We start from the raw sequence: 23,501 nt of genomic DNA, 5'->3' as shown, positions 1-23,501 counted from the left end.
TGGCTTATGACAGCAGTTGGGGACTGGAACTGCTGAAACGAAGCGAGAGAGAGAGAGCGCAACGTCATTGGACCATGCGGCTTAGCCCAGAGGTTACGTTGCGTAGTTCAGCAAGGACCTCACCTGACTGCCACTTCTGATTTCCCGCCATCTTCCCCACTGACTTTGTAGGAAGCCGGCAGGGAATGTCAGGAATTGTGTTCATGTGATCGCAGGACACTTCGGGGGCCGGAACCCCAAGGTCCCTTCGTTCAACTCCGAGAACTGCCTGTAAGGAGATTACCAATCAGCCTTTTTCATATGTCCCGTGGGGTCCATTACTACACCGAGTGGAATTGGTGACAGGAAGAGCCAACGGTCTGAAACTTCTAGTTTCAAGAAACGCTCTGAAACGTGCCCAGGAAGGACGTGAAGAAGAGCTGAAGGAGTACCAAGAGAATTAGACATGACCAGTGGAATAAATTGAATCTCTCGTTGCATGTGAAGTTCCTTCAGCAGGGGAGATACCCATAACATAAAATATTTATTGGGTGCATTATTAGGTTGGAATTAAAAACACAATTTTTAAAGCCTAACCCATTGTGGAGTGCACTTCGTAAACTGTTTCATTTTAATGTATGCCGAGTAGTGTACATTCAAAGAGTCAAAAGCTCGTAGTATTCCTGTAGTATCTCAGCGGGAGTCCTTTTTCCACCCACAAAGGGGCGCCCTTGTACAGCTGACCATTCTCTTGTGACAAACTACCATATTCCTTGATGGTGACCTGACTAGCAATGTCAGCTAATCTAGAATCTATCATCCATATCTATCTATCTATCTCTCTCTCTCTCTCTCTCTCTCTCTCTCCCTCCCTCCCTCCCTCCCTCCCTCCCTCCCTCCCTCTCTCTCTCTATATATATTATATATATATATATATATATATATATATATATATATATATATATATATATATATATATATATATATATATATATATATATATATATAATCTATCTATCTATCTATCTTTATATCTATCTTTATATCTATATCTCCCTCTCCCTCCCCCTTCCCTTTCTTTCATCTTTCCGTCCTTCTCTTTCTTTCCTTTCTTCCTCCCTCTCTCTCTCTCTTTCTTCCCCCCTCCCTCCTCTCTCTCTCTCTCTATCTCTATCTATCTCTATATATATATATGTCTATATCTATCTCCCTCTCCCTCCCTTCCCTTTCTTTCATCTTTCCGTCCTCTTTCTTTCTTTCCTTTCTTCCTCCCTCTCTCTCTTTCTTCCCCCCTCCCTCCTCTCTCTCTCTCTCTCTCTCTCGATATATATATATATATATATATATATATATATATATATATATATATATATATATATATATATCCCTCTCCCTCCCTTCCCTTTCTTTCAACTTTCTGTCCTTCTCTTTCTTTCCTTTCTTCCTCCCTCTCTCTCTCTCTTTCTTCCCCCCTCCCTCCTCTCTCTCTCTCTCTCTATCTCTATCTATCTCTCTATATATATATGTCTATATCTATCTCCCTCTCCCTCCCTTCCCTTTCTTTCATCTTTCCGTCCTTCTCTTTCTTCCTCCCCCTCTCTCTCTTTCTCCCCCCTTCCTCCTCTCTCTCGCTTTTTCTCCACTGCTCAGGTTTTGAATGACACCTGGGTCTCCTTCCCCTCCTGGTCTGAAGATTCTACGTTTGTGAGCTCGAAGAAGACTCAGTATGAAGAGCACATCTACCGATGTGAGGATGAACGGTTTGAGGTAGGTCAGATAATCCTCCAGGCCGTGGTTGTCCCAAAGATGCTTTTTTCAAGAGGCAACTGGACTTTCTTGCTTTTTCTTTGGAAAATATTTTGCTTCTCTTCCAAGAAGCTTCTTCAGCTCTGACTGGATGGCGGGGAAGGGAAGGGTTGATACTCCTTGCAGACAGCTGGTCATTTGCATCCCTTTTAGAGCGTCGTTGAGGCTACTTGGAGGTTTTATCCATGTTCTCAGGGTCATCCTGAGTGGTGCAAATGGTTTCTGTAGTCTGCAATTTTTATTTCCCTCTCTGGAAACCCATTCCTACTCCCACACCATTCAAAGGGAATTCGTCCCAAATTGTGTAGCTAAAAGTCTGTAGAGATTCTCTGTCCTCCAGATTATAGTTGTCCCAAAGGTCCTTTTTTTCCCCCCAAGAGGCAACTGTTTTTTCTTTGAAGACGTTTCGCTTCTCATCCGGGAGGCTTCTTCAGCTCTGACTGGATGGTGGGGAATGACCTCAAGGACCCTCTGAAAGGACGCAAATGGCCAGCTGTCTGCAAGAAATATAAATCCTTCCATTCTCCTCCATCCAGTCAGAGCTGAAGAAGCTCCTTGGATGAGAAGCGAAACGTCTTCCAAAGAAAAACCAGAGAGTCCAGTTGCTTCGTGGGAAAACAAAATCACCCTGGGGTCCCAATTCCAACGTCAACTTGCATTACGAGCTCCCTTCCTTAGCGAAGCTGACGTCCCTCCTCCTCCTCCTTTCCCAGCTGGACGTGGTCCTGGAGACTAACCTGGCCACCATCCGCGTCTTGGAAACGATACAAAAGAAGCTCTCCCGCTTATCGGCCGAAGAGCAAGCCAAATTCCGCCTCGACAACACCTTGGGGGGCTCCTCCGAAGTCATCCACCGCAAAGCCCTGCAGAGGATATACGCGGACAAAGCGGCCGACATCATCGACGGCCTTCGGAAGAATCCCGCCGTGGCTGTCCCCATTGTGCTGAAAAGGTAACCCCCGGTCATTGGGGGAAACGGGGAGGAGCGTCCGAATGGAACGCAAACAAAATTACGTTGAAAGGTTGCAGTGTTGAAAGACAAACGCTAGGCAAGCTTTGAGGTATCCTGAGGTCCGGGGCAGGGGTGTCAAGCTCAAGGCCCACGGGCCAGATCCAGCCCACAGGGGGCTTAGTTTCTGGAGAACCGGCAGTGGAAACTTTGAGTAGTTCAGAGAACCGGCAAATACCACCTCTGGCTGGCCTCAGAGTGGGGAGGGTAAGGAGATTTTGCAGTATCCTTTCCCTGGAGTGGGGAGGGAATGGGGATTTTGCAGTATCCTTCCCTTGGAGTGGGGAGGGAATGGGGATTTTGCAGTATCCTTCCCCTGGAGTGGGGAGGGAATGGGGATTTTGCAGTATCCTTCCCCTGGAGTGGGGAGGGAATGGGGATTTTGCAGTATCCTTCCCCTGGAGTGGGGAGAGAATGGAGATTTTACAGTATCCTTCCCCTGGAGTGGGGAGGGAATGGAGATTTTACAGTATCCTTCCCCTGGAGTGGGGAGGGAATGGAGATTTTGCAGTATCCTTCCCCTGGAGTGGGGAGGGAATGGGGATTTTGCAGTATCCTTCCCCTGGAGTGGGGAGGGAATGGGGATTTTACAGTATCCTTCCCTGGAGTGGGGAGGGAATGGAGATTTGCAGTATCCTTCCCCTGGAGTGGGGAGGGAATGGGGATTTTGCAGTATCCTTCCCCTGGAGTGGGGAGGGAATGGAGATTTTACAGTATCCTTCCCCTGGAGTGGGGAGGGAATGGAGATTTTGCAGTATCCTTCCCCTGGAGTGGGGAGAGAATGGAGATTTTACAGTATCCTTCCCCTGGAGTGGGGAGAGAATGGAGATTTTACAGTATCCTTCCCCTGGAGTGGGGAGGGAATGGAGATTTTGCAGTATCCTTCCCCTGGAGTGGGGAGGGAATGGGGATTTTGCAGTATCCTTCCCCTGGAGTGGGGAGGGAATGGAGATTTTACAGTATCCTTCCCCTGGAGTGGGGAGGGAATGGAGATTTTGCAGTATCCTTCCCCTGGAGTGGGGAGGGAATGGGGATTTTGCAGTATCCTTCCCTTGGAGTGGGGAGGGAATGGGGATTTTGCAGTATCCTTCCCCTGGAGTGGGGAGGGAATGGGGATTTTGCAGTATCCTTCCCCTGGAGTGGGGAGGGAAAGGAGATTTTGCAGTATCCTTCCCCTGGAGTGGGGAGGAATGGAGATTTTACAGTATCCTTCCCCTGGAGTGGGGAGGGAATGGAGATTTTGCAGTATCCTTCCCCTGGAGTGGGGACGAATGGAGATTTTGCAGTGTCCTTCCCCTGGAGTGGGGAGGGAATGGGGATTTTGCAGTATCCTTCCCTTGGAGTGGGGAGGGAATGGGGATTTTGCAGTGTCCTTCCCCTGGAGTGGGGAGGGAATGGGGATTTTGCAGTATCCTTCCCCTGGAGTGGGGAGGGAATGGGGATTTTGCAGTATCCTTCCCCTGGAGTGGGGAGGGAATGGGGATTTTGCAGTATCCTTCCCCTGGAGTGGGGAGGGAAAGGAGATTTTGCAGTATCCTTCCCCTGGAGTGGGGAGGAATGGAGATTTTACAGTATCCTTCCCCTGGAGTGGGGAGGGAATGGAGATTTTGCAGTATCCTTCCCCTGGAGTGGGGACGAATGGAGATTTTGCAGTGTCCTTCCCCTGGAGTGGGGAGGGAAAGGAGATTTTGCAGTATCCTTCCCCTGGAGTGGGGAGGAATGGAGATTTTACAGTATCCTTCCCCTGGAGTGGGGAGGGAATGGAGATTTTGCAGTATCCTTCCCCTGGAGTGGGGACGAATGGAGATTTTGCAGTATCCTTCCCCTGGAGTGGGGAGGGAATGGAGATTTTGCAATATCCTTCCGCTGGAGTGGGGAGGGAATGGAGATTTTGCAGTATCCTTCTCCTGGAGTGGGGAGGGAATGGGGATTTTGCAGTATCCTTCCCCTGGAGTGGGGAGGGAATGAGGATTTTACAGTATCCTTCCCCTGGAGTGGGGAGGGAATGGGGATTTTGCAGTATCCTTCCCCTGGAGTGGGGACGGAATGGAGATTTTGCAGTATCCTTCCCCTGGAGTGGGGACGAATGGAGATTTTGCAGTATCCTTCCCCTGGAGTGGGGAGGGAATGGAGATTTTGCAATATCCTTCCGCTGGAGTGGGGAGGGAATGGAGATTTTGCAGTATCCTTCCCCTGGAGTTGGGAGGGAATGGGGATTTTGCAGTATCCTTCCCCTGGAGTGGGGAGGGAATGAGGATTTTACAGTATCCTTCCCCTGGAGTGGGGAGGGAATGGGGATTTTGCAGTATCCTTCCCCTGGAGTGGGGAGGGAATGGGGATTTTACAGTATCCTTCCCCTGCCACTCCCACCAAGGCACGCCCACAGAACCAGCAGTAAAAATTTTTGAATCCCACCACTGTACCAGATGTCCTAAACCTAGAGGTCTCTCTCCCTCTTGCCCTCTTCTTCTTCTTCCGGCCTAGGTTGAAAATGAAAGAAGAGGAATGGCGGGAAGCCCAGAGGGGATTCAACAAAGTGTGGCGGGAACAGAACGAGAAATACTATTTGAAATCCCTGGACCATCAAGGCATCAACTTTAAGCAGAACGACACGAAGGTCTTGCGGTCCAAGAGCCTGCTGAGCGAGATTGAGACCATCTACGATGAGGTACGTTGGGAAAGTCCACCAAACGTTCCCTTCCGCGGTAACTTTCCGACAGCGGGGTTTTGAGAAGGTTGAAGAACATCAAAGAGCTGTAGGGTGCTTGTCCTTCGACTTGGGGACAATCGAGGGAAGCAGTAGAACCTTTTGTAGAAAGAAGTCGTCCTTCAGCAATTTGTAGCTGGAGAAAGAGAGAAGGATAAATAGACAGATTGGGGAGGGAGGGGGAAGAGAGATATAAATATACAATGACAGAGAAAGGGGAAGAGGGGGAGAGAGAAAGACAGAAAGAGAGAGAAATAGATGGGGCAAGATATAGATGGATGGATGGATGGAGGGAGAAAGGGAGAAAGTCAGAGAGCGATAGAGAGACAGTCAGACAAAGGGGGAAGAGAGGAAGAAAGACAAAGAGAGAAAGATGGGAAGATAAATAGATGAGGGAAGAGAGTGATACTGTATATAAATAGACAAAGACAGGAAAAAGAGAGAGAAAGAGAAGGGAAGAGAGGGAGAGAGATAGAGAGAGAAAGAAAGAAATAAACGGGAAGAGAGATATATAAATAGACAAAAACCAAAAGTGGGGAAGCGAGCGAGAAAGAGAGATAAATAGACAGGGGAGAGAGAGAGATAGGGAAAGAAATAGAAATACTGTATATAAATGGACAAAGAGAGGGGGGAAGAGGGGGAGAGAGAGAAAGACAGAGACAGAAAGAGAAAAAACGAAAGGGAAATAGGGGAAAGAGAGATATAAATAGAGAGGGGGAAGAGGGGGAGAGAGAAAGAAAGAAATACAGGGAAAGAGAGATGAATAGACAGGACGAAGAGAGATACTATATATAAATAGACAGAGGGGAAAGAGATGATAGATAGATAGATAGATAGATAGATAGATAGATAGATAGATAGATAGATAGATAGATAGATAGAGAAAGAGAGAAAGAGAGAAAGAGAGAAAGAGAGAAAGAGAGAAAGAGAGATAAATAGAGAGGGGGAAGAGAGAGAAAGAAAGAAATACAGGGAAAGAGATGAATAGACTGGATGAAGAGAGATACTATATATACATAGACAGAGGGGAAAGAGATGATAGATAGATAGATAGATAGATAGATAGATAGATAGATAGATAGATAGATAGAGAAAGAGAGAAAGAGAGAAAGAGAGATAAATAGAGAGGGGGAAGAGAGAGAAAGAAAGAAATACAGGGAAAGAGAGATGAATAGACAGGACGAAGAGAGATACTATATATAAATAGACAGAGGGGAAAGAGATGATAGATAGATAGATAGATAGATAGATAGATAGATAGATAGATAGATAGATAGATAGATAGAGAAAGAGAGAAAGAGAGATAAATAGAGAGGGGGAAGAGAGGGAGAGAAAGAAATACAGGGAAAGAGATGGGAGACAGGATGAAGAGAGATACTATATATAAATAGACAGGGGAAAGAGAGAGAGAGAGAGGTAAATAAATAGTGTGATGAAGAGGGAAAGAGAGATAAATAGGGGGGAAGAGGAACAGACCGACTGCCTCGAGGACTATTTCAGACTCTTCATTTCCTGGGTTTTCAGAGGCAAGAACAGACCTCGGACGACAGCAGCGGCCCTCACCTCTCCCTGGCCTACGAGGACAAGCAGATTCTGGAGGACGCCGCCTCCCTGATCATCCACCACGTGAAGCGCCAGACGGGCATCCAGAAAGAGGACAAGTACAAAATCAAGCAGATCATGTACCACTTCATCCCGGACCTCCTCTTCGCCCAGCGAGGGGAGCTCTCCGACCTGGAGGAGGAAGAGGAGGAGGAGATGGACGTGGACGAAAGCTCCGGGGCGGTGAAGAAGCACAACGGGGTGGGGGGCAGCTCCCCCAAAGCCAAGCTGCTCTTCAGCGGCACGGTGGCTCAGAAGCTGCGCAGCCTGGACGAGGCCTACAACCTCTTCCACGTCAACAACAACTGGTACATCTTCCTGCGGCTCCACCAGATCCTTTGCCTGCGGCTGCTGCGGATATACAGCCAGGCCGAGCGGCAGATCGAGGAGGACAGCCGGGAACGGGAGTGGGAACGGGAAGTGCTGGGGGTGAAGCGAGAGAAGAGCGACAGTCCAGCCATCCAGCTGCGCTTGAAAGACCCCAGTGAGTGTCTTCTGACCCACCTCCCCAAACACGGCAAGCCCTCTTGGGGTCAACTCAAAAGATTCCTTCGTTAGGAGCCCCGGCAAAAAGTTTCTCTCTCACCGCAGGCTAACAAGTCCGTCCGGCAGGGAGATGAGTAGTTGTCTGCCACATCTGCTCATCTCCGCCTCCTGCCTTTGATCCCCAGAACTAGGGTGGGGCTTTCCTAGCAGTGGTGGCTTTTCCGTCCCAAGGACCGTCCCATAGATTTCCACTGCTCTCTCCTCTGCTGTCTGGGCATCTGTGCGTTAGGCACCGGACCCAACTGGACCCTCCTTTTCCTCATCAGCCACCTCCAGACCTGGGGGCTGTTGACTCTCCATCTGAGGGCTGACGGCCGGCCGGCCGGCGATGCTCCGCCTCTCCCTCTCTCTCTCTCTCTCTCCCTCCCTCCCTCTCTCTCTCTCTCTCTCTCTCCCTCCCTCCCTCCCTCTCTCTCTCTCTCTCTCCCTCCCTCTCTCTCTCCCTCTCTCCCTCTCCCTCCCTCTCTCCCCCTCCCTCTCCCTCCCCCTCCCTCCCTCTCTTTCTCTCCCTCCCTCCCCCTCCTCTCTCTCTCTGAAAGCTCCATTCCCCCTCAAAGCTCCCAGATTGCCCTGATGCTGACCCTGACTCTCACGCGCCCCCCCCTTCCTCCTCTGATTCGGCTGCTGGAGGGGCCGACAGGCGACCACAGAGTGTCTGTCTAGGGCAGGGCAGATGGACAGCATTGTGGGTGGGAGTGCAAAGTAGTCCTCGGCTTAACGACCGGTTGCTTAGCCCAGGGGTCCCCAACCCCCCAGTCCATGGACCAGCCTCCGAGGCTGCGGCAGGCCAGAAACTGGGCCGCGCAGACAAGCAAAGCCCCATCCGTGGGATTCAGGCACCACTTGAAACCACGTCCCCTCCGATCCACAGGAATCCTCCCTCCACGGAACCGGTCCCTGGTGTCCCAAAGGGTTGGGGGGCCACCAGCTTAACGACAGTTGTAAGTTATGACAGACGCCTCAATAGGCACTTAGGACCCACTTCCGGTGGCTGCGATGTGGGATTGTGGGGGGGGAACCTGGGTCCCACAGTCCCATGGCCATAATTTATAAAAATAATACCGTATTTTTCGGACCATAAGTCACACCAGTGTATAGTATGCACCAAGATCTCGAAGAAGTAAGTAAGGGAAAATGTTTTTGTCCTCCTCCGTCCCTAGGAGCATTCTGCAGGCTTCAGCAGGGCTGGGGGAAGGCAGAAATGCCCCCGTTTTTCACAAAAATGGGATGCTGGGGGTGGGGTTTTGGGAGGCCGGAAATGGCTGTATTTGGTTTATAAGACGCACCAACATTTCCACACTCTTTGGTGGGGGGAGGTGCGTCTTATACTCTGAAAAATATGGTACTTATTTGTTGGTGGCAAGAAGCCCCTCGGTGTGCTTGCAAAACAACAGAATGAAATGACAACGCTAAAGCGTACAGCCGATGAAACACGGAAAGTAAAAAATAATAATCAAAGGGGTCAATAATAATAATGCAGCCACACCTCCTATTTATGATTTTTCTTTCTTTTTTTCTTCTTGGGGGGGGGGAGGGGAGGAACGGGCTTTTATTTCTGGTTCTTGGCCAAAAGACTGGAGAGCAAACTGTGGGTTCTCTGAACAGATGCCATTCAAAAGCGTCACCCGACAAATGCGCGCCGACAAAACCGCAACGAAAAAAGCAACATAGTGGGATGCAAAAACAACGTTTAGGGTTAGGGTTATAACGTTGTTTTTGCGTCGCAGAATGTTGTTTGTTTCGTCGCGGCGCGGTTTTGTCGAGCGCGCATTTGTCGATGAACCATTCAAAAGGGATTATGACATTGGAGAGGCTTTGCAACGGTCACAGTTAACAGCTAAATTGCGCAGGCAACGACCTGGGCCCTTCCAGCATCTCTGCTGCTTCTGTTTTCGGTGAGGCCTGGCCTTCCCGTGCAAAGCCATTATAATGAGTTTGTTCTGTCTGTCTCCCCCCCCCCTTCCCCTTTCCTCTCCCCCGCCCCCCCTTTCAATTTCAGTGGACATCGAGGTGGAAGATTACTACCCTGCTTTCCTGGACATGGTGCGGAATCTCCTGGATGGCAACATGGACTCCTCCCAATATGAGGACTCCCTGCGTGACATGTTCACCATTCACGCCTACATCGCCTTCACCATGGACAAGCTCATCCAGAGCATTGTCAGACAGGTGATTTTGGGGCGGGGGGAGAGGGAGAGATGGATGGAAAAGGGAGGAGGGAAAGGAAAAGAAGGAAAGTGGGGGGAGAGAGGAAGGATGGAGGGGGAGAATGGGAAAGAGGGAGGAGAGAAAGGAAAGGAGGAGAAAAAGGAAAGAGGGGAGGGAGATGGAGGGGGAGAGGAAGAGAGGGATGGAGAGGAAAGGAAAAGAAGGAAAGTGGGGAGAGAGGGAAAGGGAGGAAGGATGGAGGGGGAGATGGAAAAGGGTGGAGAGAAAGGAAGGGAGGAGGGAAAGGGAAAGAAGGAAAGAATGGGGAGGGTGTATGGATATGTGTATATAGGGTGGTTGAAAGAGAGATTGGGGGGGTGGGAAGAAACCCAAGGGGGCTCCTCCTTGCCTCTACAAGACAACAACAGAGGCAGAGGTGGCCACAGCCTGAAGTCAGGAGGGCTACCGGGACCTTTAAGGCAGAAACTCTCCTTCACCCTCCCCAACTCCGCAACATGCCCATTGCGGCCACTGCTGGGCTCCTCCCCTCCCCACCCGCTTGCTCTCACGGCCGGCTTCTGGATCCAGCGTGGCGGGGCAGGAACAAAGCCGCGTCGGTGGCTGGAGGAAGCATCTGCTCTACTCCGTGCCTTGTTTGTCCCCGGGGCAGAGAGAACGGAGGTTAGAAGTTCAGCAGAGAGAGCTATTTCTGCCTAGACATGTTGCCTGCTGGCATGGGCTGGCCTCGGGCGTAGCATATGCACCGTACGGCGGAAGAGAGCGGGCACCTGGTGCTGGAGCTTCAAAAAAGTCGATCTTAATCATCTTTCTCTCTCTCTCTCTCTCTCTTTCTTCTTAAAAACGTTTTTTTCAGCTCCAGCACATAGTGAGTGACGAAATCTGTGTGCAGGTAACCGAGCTCTACCTGTCCGAGAGCCACAACGGTGCCACGGGAGGGCTGCTGACCTCACAGCCCTCTCGCTCCCTGGTGGAAACGGCCTACCAGCGCAAAGCCGAGCAGCTGATGCAGGACGAGAACTGCTTCAAGGTGAACCAGGGCTGGGCAGGAGCCTTTGCTGGCCCCTTGGAAGGAACTGGGTTGCTTTTTAGAAAGGGGGGATGACGACAGGGTTGATCTTTCCCCTCGAAAGGTGCATTTAATACTTCTCAAAGTCCATTTATGGGACTCTGGCTGTCTCGTACGGTCTGCAGAGAATTGCGGCCTTGGGGGCCCAGATATCAAAGGGATTCAATACAGATTAACAAGAGTTGGAAGGAACCTTGTAGGTTCTTCTAGCCCAGCCCGCCCCCCGCCCAAGCAGGAGACCCTACTCCATTTCTGACAGAGGGAAGTCTCTCCTTGAAAGCTTCCAGGGATGAAACTCTCACAGCTTCTGAAGGCAAGCTGTAGGAAGGAAGGAAGGAAAGAGAAAGAAAGAAAGAAAGAAAGAAAGAAAGAAAGAAAGAAAGAAAGAAAGAAAGAAAGAAAGAAAGAACAAGTTGGAAGGGACCTTGTAGGTCACCTAGTCCAACCCCCCCCCCCGCCCAAGCAGGAGACCCTACTCCATTTCTGACAGAGGGCAGTCCAACCCCTCCTTGAAAGCCTCCAGAGCTCCCACAAGATAAATGCCCTTCCCTGATTTAGCAATGCTTCTCTTTGATGTGACCGAAATAAGAACGATGTGTGTTTTTGGTGTGTAGATGATGTTCATACAGGGCAGAACCCATGTTCAGTTAACCATTGAACTGCTGGATACCGAAGAGGAGAACTCGGACGATCCCGTTGAGGCGGAGGTAAGGGTGGGCTGTGGCCCATGAGCGGTTTCTGCCATGTTTTGGTTCCCAATTGCACGAGCGTTTTGAAAAAAAAACCCACAACTTCCGAAGGAAAACCGTTCCATTGGTTCATTATTCCCACTGTCAGGAAATTTCTCCTTAGTTCTAGGTTGGTTCTCTCCTTTAATTAGTTAAGATTTAACCAATTACATTTTAGGAAGGCAAATAGAAACACCACTTGGGAATTTATTTACTTTGGGGATAATTTTTTCCTCCCAGAACGCAAATGCATCTCAGCTCCCAGACCGAAATGGGGCGTTGGAGGCATCTCAAAAAAAGATCTCAAATTTCGTGGGAAGTCAAAATAAAGAAAACGCTTTCAGGCTTGCGAGATTCTCTTCCTGGAGCCTGACGGTAAAGATGGGGTTAGAATTTCATACGGCAGAAAAGCTGCTTTTTTCTTCCCTCGCCTTTAGAAGGAGTTGACTAATCGTCTCTCGGTTCCCTTTCCAGCGTTGGACGGATTACGTGGACCGCTACGTCAACTCCGACTCCACGTCTCCCGAACTGCGGGATCAGCTGGTCCAGAAGCCGGTCTTTCTGCCCAGGTGAGAGAACGCCCTTCACACCTGTCCAAAGCAACCGTCGCGCTGTTTTTGAGGCCTGTGTGGCCTCTAGCCACAGTCCGCCCCGCTCTGCTGGGCTGGGGAGGGGGAAATGGTGGAGTCCTTGGTGCTTTCTGAACGTGATGAAAAGTTTCCCGGAGGGAGCGGCGTGCGAGCAAGGGTCACACAGTTTAAATTGCTTGTGTATGAGAAAGAGGGCAAGGACAGTTCCTCCTCAAGAGTTCCCAGAGACTTGGGGTTTATGCTGCAAAGACTCTGCTTTTCGGTTTGGCAAGGTTTCCATCCACGGGGGATGGAAAGATAAAGGAAACTGCTTAGAGCAGGGCTGTCAAATTTGCACCCCGGATGCGTGATGTCCTGGCCACGCCCACATCGGTTTAGCTAAGCGGGAAAAAGTCCTGATCCATCATGTGATATTGGCGGGACAACGTAAGTTTGAGACACCCGGACTTAGAAGGACCTCGTCGTGTCTGTCTCGGTTTTTGGAGTCCGATTCCCCAAGCTCGGTCTCAGGGTTCCAAATAGCATCCAAGTCAGAATCCGAGGCGAAGGATTCCTCAAAATTCCAATTTATTAAGAGAGCCACGTTGGCACATCTGGGAAAACCCGAATCTGAAAGCTTCCATGTTGTTCCACCCAGTTGAAAGTTCAAAATCCTGTCCCCCCACACCCACAAGTCCATCCCATGGTCCAATCTCCCATTGCCACGCTGGCAGCTTTCACCCATCCAGTTCCGGCCCGGTGCAGAGACCAAGGATGACCTTGAGTTTCTAAGAAGAATGTTGTTATGGCTACATTTCATTCATTTCATTTCATTTATTGAATTTATGGGCCGCCCAATCCCGGAGGACTCCGGGCGGCTTACAGAAATGAAAAATGTTAAAAAGGATTAAAACAATAAGATACAACAAGAATAAGAAGAAAACAAAACATGCACCCAATCAAAGGGGGGGCTGGACCTCAGTCAAGAGGTCAACAGCCCCAGGCCTGCCGGAAAAGCCAGGTTTTAATAGCTTTACGGAAGGCCATGAGAGTGGCTAGGGCCCGGATCTCTGGGGGTAGCTCATTCCATAGGGCCAGAGCGGCAACAGAGAAGGCCCTACTCCGAGGCGTCGCCAGCCGGCATTGTCCAGCTGAAGGCACCCGGAGAAGGCCCATCCTGTGCGATCTTATTGGTCTGAGGGAGGTATGCGGCAGGATACGGTCTCGTAGATATCTGGGTCCTAGGCCATGTAGGGCTTTAAAGGTGATAACCAGCACCTTGAATCGTGCTCGGAGAAAAATGGGGAGCCAGTGCAGCTCACGGAGGATAGGTGGTGTAGGGGTGTACCTTGGTACACCCAATATCGCTCGCGCGGCTGCATTCTGGACTAATTGTAGTCTCCGAACACTTTTCAGGGGCAGCCCCAAGTAGAGCGCATTACAGTAATCCAATCTTATCAACCAACTCCGTATAATCCCCCCTCCCATTTCCCCACCATAGAAAATGTATAGTAGAAAGTGGGGCAGACCTAAAGCCCAAAAGGAAAGGTGGCTTGCAGGCACGACCCTTGGTGGTTTTCACTTAAAACGTCTGCAGTAAAACCACCAAGCTCCCCCCCCCCCTCCACAGCTCAACCCTGAGCTACGGAGCTTCTCTTCTTTTGACCGGGGTGGGGGGATAAGTGCTGGCTGGGGGGGCTCCATGGGGCAGCTACCAGAGCCGAGGTGGCGCAGTGGGTAGGGTGCAGTACTGCAGGCCACTTCAGCTGACTGTGATCTGCAGTTCAGCGGTTCTAATCTCACCGGCTCAAGGTCGACTCAGCCTTCCATCCTTCCGAGGTGGGTGAAATGAGGACCCAGGCTGTTGGGGGCAAGTTGCTGACTCAATTTGCTAAAAAAATAATTTGTAAACCGCTTAGAGAGGGCTAAAAGCCCTATGAAGCGGTATAGAAGTCTAATTAATAAAATAAATAAAAATAAATAAACAACCTCCTACTTTCCGGACGCCACCGTCTTCCGTGAGTCAAGCCTTCCACGCAGCGGAAGCAGTGGGGTGGGGGCTTTTCAGGCAGACCCTAATTCCAGCATCGGGGGTGGGGGCGCTGTCTCTGCTTCTCAGGAACCTTCGGCAGATCCGCAAGTGTCAGAGAGGCCGGGAGCAGCAGGAGAAGGACAGCAAAGAAGGCCTGGGCAAGAAGCCCCTGGAGAACCTGGAGAGCTTCGACAAGCTGGAATGCAAGTTCAAGCTCAACTCCTACAAGATGGTCTACGTCATCAATTCGGAAGACTACATGTACCGGAGGACCGCTCTGCTGCGCGCCCATCAGGTCAGCCCGGAGGGGTGTGGGGGAGCCCATGAGCCCCATCCTCTTTTGGGGGGGAGAGGGGCACCTAGGGAAGGGTGGTTGTTGGGGGCGGCTGGAGGTGGGGAAGGACCCTAGGGGATAGGGCCACCCTGCGCAACGGTCAAGTCAAGCTACCCCACAAGACCCGCAGAGATTCGGACCCTCACCTCTCTCCAGGCCTTCCGAAAAGCCGTTAAAACCTGGCTGTGTCGGCAGGCCTGGAGTCGATGAGTTTCCCCTCTCGAATCGTGTGGCTGTTGGTTGTTTTTAAATGGCCTGTACTTTTGTAGTTTTTGTGTGTTTCCCTTCCCCTCCTTGAAACTCGAAACTCCGGGAGGTGGGAGTGTCCACCTCTCTCCCTTTGCTCTTCTCCCAGGTCCTTTTTTTTTGAGGGGGGGGGGGGTTTCCTTGGAATTTAAAACCACACTGGCGGTTTTAGGCCTCAAGCAACCGCTGCCCCACGTTTTCTGTCTTAAAATGCAAGGGGGAGAGAGAGAGAGAGAGAAGGAAGGAATGAGAATTCTGGGAGTTGAAGTTCAAACCCCGTAACGTTTCTGAGGTTGAGAAACACAGTGTCAGGGTTCAAAATAGCATCGAAAAATTAAATCAGAGTCCGAAGCAAAGGATTCCTCAAAGTTTCAATTCATGAAGAGAGACATGTTGGCACATCTGGGAAAACCCGAATCTGAAAGCTTCCCAGTTTTCCCCACCCAGTTGAAAGTTCAAGATCTTGCCCCCCACACCCACCAGTCCATCCCATGGTCCAATCTCCCACTACCACGAAGACAGATTCCTCCCATCCAGATCTGGCCAGGTGCAGAGACAAAGATGACCTTGGCTTTCTAAGAAGAATGTTGTTATGGCTACATAGCATCTAAACTCCATACAATCCCATTTTCCCACAATAGAAAAAGGCATAGCAGAATAATAGAAAGTGTGGCAGGCCAAAGACCCAAAAGAAAAGATGACTGCAGGCCTGACACACAAATCTAAAACCTTTTATCGCTGCTCCTGCTCTGTGCTGCCCATCATCTCCTCTTTGCCTTTATTTAATGGACCGGGGCGAATGTACTTTCGCCAATCAACATCGTCTCAAAATGCCACCTCCCCCAATAATTGGCACCCCTCTCAGGTTAGCACCCAAGTCCTGTTAGATGATGATCATCAAGCACAGGGTCAGATTCCTGCCCCGGGGGAATGTGACCCTCCCAGGTTAGGATTCGGTCCACACTGGCTTGATTGCTTGCAGCCCCACAGGGAGGGGGGGAATTTTCCACCAAGCCAAGACGTCACCCTCCCTTCCTCCCCCCCCCACAGTCCCACGAGCGAGTCAGCAAGAGGCTGCACCAGCGTTTTCAGGCCTGGGTGGACCGGTGGACGAAGGAGCACATCACCCGGGAGATGGCGGCCGAGACGAGCCAATGGCTAATGGGCGAAGCCCTGGAGGGCCTGCTGCCCTGCACCACCACCCGCGAGGCCGAGGACTTGCATTTTGTGAGCATCAACAAATACCGTGTGAAATACAGCCCAATTTGTAAGACGCCCTGAACGCCGGTTGCGGGGAGGGAAAGAGGGAAAACGAAACGCGTTTGGTTGGAGCGGGAGGGGAGAAGCGCCCTCACACACACACACACACACCCCGCGGGAGGGCAGCGCGGCGTGGGCCAAATAAGGAGGACGGCTTCGTCTCCCCGTTTCCCCCCTCCTTCGCGCGGCTCCGCGACCTGCCACTTCCGACCGGAGAGACGTCCCGGGGGCCTGTTTTCCCATTGGGTCTTGTGGAACCAAAGCCGGCCCGGCAGCCAGGATCAGCGCCCCGCGGGGCACGGAAGGTCCGCGAGTCGCCCGAGGGGAGACACACCTGGCCTCTCTACCCACCACCAGCAGCAGCAGCAGCCCCTGACCCCCTTCGGGTGCTTTTGAGTAGCTCGACGAGACTCTCGGTGCGTGGCATATATCCCCCCCCCCCGCGCTTTCTCCCCCTCCTCGTCTCCTTCCTGAAAGACACGAGTTTTAAGGCCAGAGAATCTTTTAAGGAACACCGGGAGTGCGGCGTCCCCTCGTCTCCACGGGACTTGGTGGGGCAGACTTTTTGCAAACTTTGAGCCGCTTCCTGAGTTTTGCAGACTAACCGGGGGGGGGGTGGTGTGGGGGGGGGTCAGACCCCTGGGCATCTACGGGTCTGCCGTTTCAACTTTTCCTTCTCATCCGTTGCGTTCCTGTGAGCGGGGACTCCTCCCAATGTCCCCTAAACACCGATTTAAGATCAGTCTGTTCTTTCTAGTGCCAGTGGAACTACCGTTTTATTTGGGTTTTATTATTATTATTATTATTATTATGACTATTATTATGTTTTTGTACCTGCTTGTTTACTAGGCTCTTAGTGCCACGCACCAGCTGTCCACACAAACATACACTCTCTTTCTCTCTCTCTTTCGCTCTCTCTCTCAGACACACACATACACAATCTTATCAGTCACACATGCACGCTTTGACAATAGCAGCCACAACCGATTTTAAACCGGTTCTTCGCCTTCCGCTCCCCGCCCGCCCCCCGCCCCTTTCTTCCTGGTTGGTTTTCTTTCTTTCTTTTTTTTTTGTAAATAAATGTACATATTTGTCGATTTTTTTTTTTAATTAAAAGAATAAGTGTGCTTAACGTGCTAGTACAATTCTTACTAGCCTTCCCCCCCCCCCCTTTTGGAGTTACCGGATGGTTTCAGGGTTTTTAGTACCTTAAGAGAGAGAGAGAGAGAGAGCGGGCGAAATCATTTTATTACACTTTCTACCAAAGGGAGTTGTCGTTGCGATGCTTTTCGTGTGGAAGGTTGTTTCTCTCTTCTTCTTTTTGTTTTGTAAAAATAAATGAAACCCCTCATCTCCTCCCCGCCCACTGCCACACACACACACACACAAACACACAAATACATGAACAATAAGGAGAAGAATCTTAGTTCTTCCTGGGAAAGATAGACAGGGTTTGCCTGGACCCTTCGCTCTGTTCTGAGAGGTTGCTTTGGGGGGGAGGAGATCTGTTGGAGATCTACTCATCAGGGAGAATCTACCTGACCTATAGGCAGCTTGAGCACAGGTGTGGGGGAGTGAGAACACACACACGTAGCTGCAGCTCGACACATTTCAAGCTGCTGTTGAATAAGACAAAAATCTATTGCCTGTATAAGCCCAGGGTTTGTTTTTTTTAATAAAAAATCTCACTCTCGTTTTCAGTTCAGGTTTTTGGGTGGGTGGGCTTTGTATCCACCAACAGCGTCTTCCAACCCAGCCAATATCACACTTAGGGGGGGAGGGGGGAAAGGGAGGCTGGGTTCCCTCGTTGAGGATGGCGGGGGCTTTTTTGTATGACTTTCTCTGCTGCTTTTGGGGAAATAAAAACATGGTTAAGTTTCCCATCCAGCATTTTAACAGAGCTGCGTTCCTCTGCGCGGGGACAAACCCAGAAATATTGAAAGACGGTGAGACTTTCGTCAGCTAGACATACCCTTACTGGGATTCGTGGGATTTGGGCGTACCCAGTGCTTTGACATAACTCTTAATCATTCCCCTGGCTCAGCTGATAAGGGAGGAGAGCTTGTGGCTTAGAGGCTAAGACAACTGCCTAATATGTAAAAACAGCCCAGGGCCGAATCCCAGTAAAGGTATGGCTAGTTGATGAGAGCTAAATAGCTTGGAATAGATCTATACTAGTCTCCCTTTATTTATTTATCACACAAATGCAACACAAGTATGTATGTATGTATGTATGTATGTATGTATGTATGTCTTTGGTTATTCGGGTTTTCTCCCACGTAAAATTGGAAGTGTCTTGGCGACGTTTCGACGAAGTCTCATTCGTCATCTTCAGGCTTGTTTGCTCGGCTTGGTGCTTCCAGGAGCAATGTGAGATCTCGGCTGTTTCTTCCTTTTAATCTCACATTGCTCATGGAAGCACCAAGTTGAGCAAACAAGCCTGAAGATGACGAATGAGACTTGGTTGAAACGTCGCCAAGACACTTCCAATTTTACACAGGAGAAAACCCGAATAACCAAAGACCTACATACTAACACCCGCGAAAACCTCAGAAAACATTATATATATATATATGTATGTATGTATGTATATTTGTATTTGTGCTGATAAATAAATAAAGGTTATTTATTTATCTAAATAAATCAGCACAAATACAACAAAATGTAACAAAAAGACAACAGTAAAAATATTGGGTTTCTGCCTGGATGGTCTCTTGTGATGAGCCGAAGGACAGAGAATGGAAGTAGTGATCTTCCTCCTATATTTGGGCATACCGGGGGTTGTAAAAGAAATCTAATATATATATATATATTTGCATGTGGATTAATTAGGGCATCTTTCGGAAACCTAACACACCAACTGCTCACAACTTCCAGGCCAGTTTTGCAAAGAGCCCCTTTCCTCTTTCTCTGGCTGCCTTCCGTATATATATGGAAAACACACACACACACACACACACACACACACATATCTTTGCAAAACTGGCCTGGAAGTTGTGAGCAGTTGGTGTGTTAGGTTTCCGAAAGATGCCCTAATTAATCCACATGCAAATGATTTATGAGTTGACAGAGTGGCTTTGTGTTTTTCAAAAAGATGGGTTTCCCTGCACATGGGAGGGAGGGGGCTGGTTTTTGCTTACACACACACACACACACACACACACAAACACATGGACACTCTCAGAGAGAGAGAGACACACACACCTAAATCAGTGCGGCAGTCTCTCAGAACAGCCTGGTGATGGTCCAAGGCAACAGGACAGAAAAGAGAGCAGACACCTGCGGGAATTCTCTCACGCTACTGGAAAAGGGGAGGGGGGCTTGGAGTTGGTAGGGAGGGAGGCGGGGAGGGGGAGAAAGACTCCCCAGGGAAGAAGAAGGGGGCACAGCAGTAGCAGCTCCTCCGAGCCAGAATCCAATAAGCAAAATCTTGAGTATGCCAGCAATAAACTTAACCTCCCCCCACCCCCCGCCCCAGGCTCCCATCCCGGCCTTGTAAATAAGGTTGGGGAGGGGCTGGGGGAAGGGGGGGGTCTCGGCAGGGCCCTTGCGGAGTCCCCCCCCCCCACGCGGCCTGTGCGCTTCTTCCCTCTGCTCCGCTCTCAGAACCATCTCCGGCGCTTCTTCGTGGGGGGGGGGGGGTGTTTCCAAAAAACAAGAACGTCTCGCCCTGGTTCTCTTCCATGAATTTCACCCGAGGTTTTCCTTAAGCAGGGCAGATAAAAATCAGGGCAGAATCCTTGCATCTCCCAGGTCTGGGGTTTGGGGGGGGGGGGGACAATCGCCTTCAAGTCTACTGAAACTCCAGACCTCCCTCTAGTGGGGGTGGGGGTGTCTCCCAATGTTGCTTTTCTCTCTCCCTCCTCCCCCTTCTCCGGTCCCCATCACCCTGGTGTCTGACATCTTAAGATCCAAGGTCCAATCCTGGCCTGTGCCAACAGCAACACAAGGTGTTCCTTCTGATTTTAAAAAAAAATGGCTTTTCGTATTCTGTAATGTGCTTCTCCTCCTCTTCTCCTCCTCTTTCTTTCTCCTCCTCAGCCTTCCTCCCCTTCTTCTTTCTTACTTCTCTTCTCTTCTTCTTCTTTCTCCTTCTTTTTGCCACCTATTCATGTGATGATTTCTATACAGATGTTGTAAACTTGACTGTAGTGCAGTATGTCCATTAAAACTATCAGGGCTACTTGTGTATTATCCATGTCGGTCGTCCTTCCTGATCACCCCCCGGTCAGCCCCCCCAGTCTTCACTGACGGGATCCGAAAAGTACGTAGTCGGATCTCTCTGTCTCTCTCATTCGGGCTTTGGCGCCAGCAACGATTCCCTTCCGGTTCCAAAGCTAAGATAGTTTTGCAAAAGAATGATGGTTTGGGTCTGGTTTCTGGTGCTACTGGAGATGGAGGCTCATATATTTCTTGAATTCGTTGACGTTTTTATAGCTATCCATGCTAACAGGTTCTGTTATTTGTCTCACCACCACCACCACCTCCTCCAAGGAGGTGGACAATGAGTAGAAGGTGCTAGGCTGCAGGTTCAGAAATAGCAATAGCAGTTAGACTTATATACCACTTCATAGGGCTTTCAGCCCTCTCTAAGCGGTTTACAGAGTCAGCATATCGCCCCCCACAGTCTGGGTCCTCATTTTACCCACCTCGGAAGGATGGAAGGCTGAGTCAACCTTGAGCCGGTGAGATTTGAACCGCCGAACTGCAGAACAGCAGTCAGCTGAAGTAGCCTGCAGTGCTACATTTAACCACTCGCCACCTCCACCTAAGACCATCCGTGTCTCATAAAGCAAGGTTTTGGGGCGGGGGTCATGCCTCATAAAGCAAGAGTCTCATATTGAATTGAATTGAATTTTATTATTTGTATGCCGCCCTTCTCCGGGAAGGACTCAGGGCGGCGAACAATTCAAAAAGGGGGAAAGGGGGATGTTTGAGGGGCTGCCAAAAGAGGAGGGGGTCAAGCTGTTCTCCAAAGCCCCCGAAGGTCAGACAAGGAAGAATGGATGGAAACTGACCAAGGAGAGATTCAACCTGGAAATAAGGAGGAATTTCCCGACAGTGAGGACAATCAACCCATGGAACAGAAGTTGCCTTCGGAAGTTGTGGGATCTCGTTGGAGCTATCCAAGGTCCTGCAGCTTCTACCTGATCACTTGACTTCCCTGCCCCATCTGAGGGATTGATTCTCTACTGCAGTGTTTCTCAACCTTGTCAACTTGAAGATGTCTGGACTTCAACTCCCAGAATCCCCCAGCCAGCATTCGCAACCTTAGAACTTCCTAACAGTGAGAACGGTTAAGGGACTAGCTTGTTTCTAGAAGTTGTGGGTTCTCCATCCCTGGAAGTTTTGAACAAGACATCAGGCCGCCATTGGTCTGGGAATAATCTAGGATCTCCTGCTTGAGCAGGGGGTTGGACTAGAAGACCTCCAAGGTCCCTTCCAGCTCTCGCCGTTCTGTGAAAGGGCATTTGAGAGCGCCTGTCAACGTCTCTTCAAATTCAGAGAGGTTGCAAAGTAGAAGTATAATCTTCATTCTCCTTGTACTCAAATACAAGGAAATTAAGTTGGAAAGCCAGCAAAATTCCCCTTTATTTCTCTCCCCGCTCGGCTCCCCAGCTGAAAGGATTTTTAATAAGGACAGGATGGACTTGCCAGCAGGGTGGGGGGTGCGCCGAATGTCGATGGATTTCATCCAGTGTGAACGCAGCCCATAAACCTCAGTGTGCTAACTCAAGTGTGCACCAGGCACGATGTGAATCCAAGACCAATATTGTTTTGTTTGCCTTGTGATGAGAGAGTTTTCTCTCTCTGTGTGTTGCTGTTGAATCCATTTGGAAACATTTCCGAATCCTTCTGCACATTGTTTTTTTCCCCCCCTTAAATACCAGCCTGGCAATTATTATTATTATTATTATTATTATTATTATTATTATTATTATTATTATTATTTTGGGAGCATGTGAAATAGTCATACAAATTCTGGCCTAGTGTCCTTATCTCTTAATTAGGTCAGCTTCTGAATGGCAAGCTCGGGATGAAAACACACACACAAACACACCCATAAAATATAATGGCTGAGTTCGAAGTGTCCATAAAATTTAACGCGGCCTGAATGGATTCAGACTTAATTTAACAGGCCACTGCCTCGGTTTGTCAGCTCCTCAACGTTGTGCCAAATTAGCCACCAGGGGGGGGGGGTGTCCCCTTTTCACGAAGGAATCGGGGTCAAAGGCAGATGAAGCAGGCGATGGTCCTAATGAGGGAACGTCACACAATTAAGGGATCTGCCCCCGTCATTTCTGTATAAATGCTGCCTTAAAAAAAAAAACATTAAAAGGAAAATATTGTGGCGAGCTTTCGTTCCGTGGCCAAGATCCGAAGAGACTCTTGGCAAGCTTCCTCTGATTCAGGAGAGTTTGATGCTGAAGTGGATCGTTTCCATAAAAATTAAATTGTTGGTCAAGTGTTTCTCCCCCCCCCCCCCCACACACACAATTCGAATGTCTGGAAGAGAAATAAGATCTGGGGAGGGCTGCTCCCCCCAAATCGCCACTACAAGGTTCCTGAAATAGTTTCCAGCTTGGAAATGTCTATGGCAGAGATGGCTAATCTTTTCAGGACCGAGTGGCCAAACTGGAATATGCACACCGAAAACTTGGAAGACCAGCTGGCTAGTGCGTGCATGCCTGTTTTTGGGGGGTGTTTTTTGGGCCATTTTCTGCTGTTTTCAGCCCGAAAATGGCTTGAAAACAGCCTGGAAAATGGCCTGCTTTTTGGCTGGGTTTTAGGCCGTTTTCCGGCAATGCGGCCCCCGCAAAAACCAGCTGGCCAGTGTGCATATCCGTTCCGGAAACCAGAAGAGCCGCTGGCGATGGTGCTCGTGCCCACAGAGAGGGCTCTGTGTGCCACCTTTGGCCTGGGTGCTACAGGTTCGCCTGTAGCAGATAGAAGCAGATAAAAGTGGAGGCTGAGGAATAATGGCATCCATTAGACGGAAGGCATGTTTTTGTCCTGGTCAGTGGGATCCTCAATCCGTGTGTTTCTCAGCCTGGAGAAGAGAAATCCTTCACTGGCACAATTTGTACCTTCAGGAAAGGCCACGAGACCATTGAAAATGTTTCCTTAAGTTGCTGGTTTTCTCTCTTCAGGAATTTTCTCTATAAAAGGCTGTCCTGCACAGAGGAACCTCAGGGGTTTGGGGTTTTCCGTGCGGACGTTTCATTCCCAAAGCAGGTGCTGAAAGGGAGTTGGGGGGGGGGTGTTGCTCTTTTCTAGCACTGATGCTGTTACCTAGTTGGGTCACGAAACGTCCGCAAGAAAACAACCAAGCTCAGAGAGCACCAAGGAACCCCTCATTTCAGCCCTGAGCTATGAATATTCTCCTCCAGTGATTATTCTTTCCAGATTAAGATTGACGTTCTCGTTTGCAAAAATTAAATCTGGGG

At 49.8% G+C, this 23,501-nt stretch overlaps 1 protein-coding gene across 2 annotated transcripts in view; it reads left to right on the top strand.

Moving 5' to 3' along the window:
* Nucleotides 1-17,380, top strand: part of SIN3A (SIN3 transcription regulator family member A) — a 37,963-nt gene extending 20,583 nt beyond the window's left edge. Inside the window, exons 12-22 of one of the 2 annotated variants that reach the window (XM_032232792.1) lie at nucleotides 1,630-1,746; nucleotides 2,499-2,737; nucleotides 5,279-5,462; nucleotides 7,026-7,587; nucleotides 9,649-9,818; nucleotides 10,672-10,845; nucleotides 11,499-11,591; nucleotides 11,853-11,987; nucleotides 12,087-12,181; nucleotides 14,301-14,508; nucleotides 15,844-17,380. In XM_032232792.1, the coding sequence (XP_032088683.1) occupies nucleotides 1,630-1,746; nucleotides 2,499-2,737; nucleotides 5,279-5,462; nucleotides 7,026-7,587; nucleotides 9,649-9,818; nucleotides 10,672-10,845; nucleotides 11,499-11,591; nucleotides 11,853-11,987; nucleotides 12,087-12,181; nucleotides 14,301-14,508; nucleotides 15,844-16,074 (2,208 nt within the window). In that variant the 3' untranslated portion in view covers nucleotides 16,075-17,380. The remainder of the gene's footprint in view (nucleotides 1-1,629; nucleotides 1,747-2,498; nucleotides 2,738-5,278; nucleotides 5,463-7,025; nucleotides 7,588-9,648; nucleotides 9,819-10,671; nucleotides 10,846-11,498; nucleotides 11,592-11,852; nucleotides 11,988-12,086; nucleotides 12,182-14,300; nucleotides 14,509-15,843) is intronic. The other variant, XM_032232793.1, reaches the window with a different exon arrangement.
* The last annotated feature ends 6,121 nt before the right edge of the window (nucleotides 17,381-23,501 follow it).

This window comes from Thamnophis elegans, chromosome 16 (genome assembly GCF_009769535.1).
Source record: "Thamnophis elegans isolate rThaEle1 chromosome 16, rThaEle1.pri, whole genome shotgun sequence".
Lineage (NCBI taxonomy): Eukaryota > Metazoa > Chordata > Lepidosauria > Squamata > Colubridae > Thamnophis > Thamnophis elegans.
Note: the sequence above shows the minus strand (reverse complement) of the source record. Positions and strands in the feature narration are given on the sequence as shown.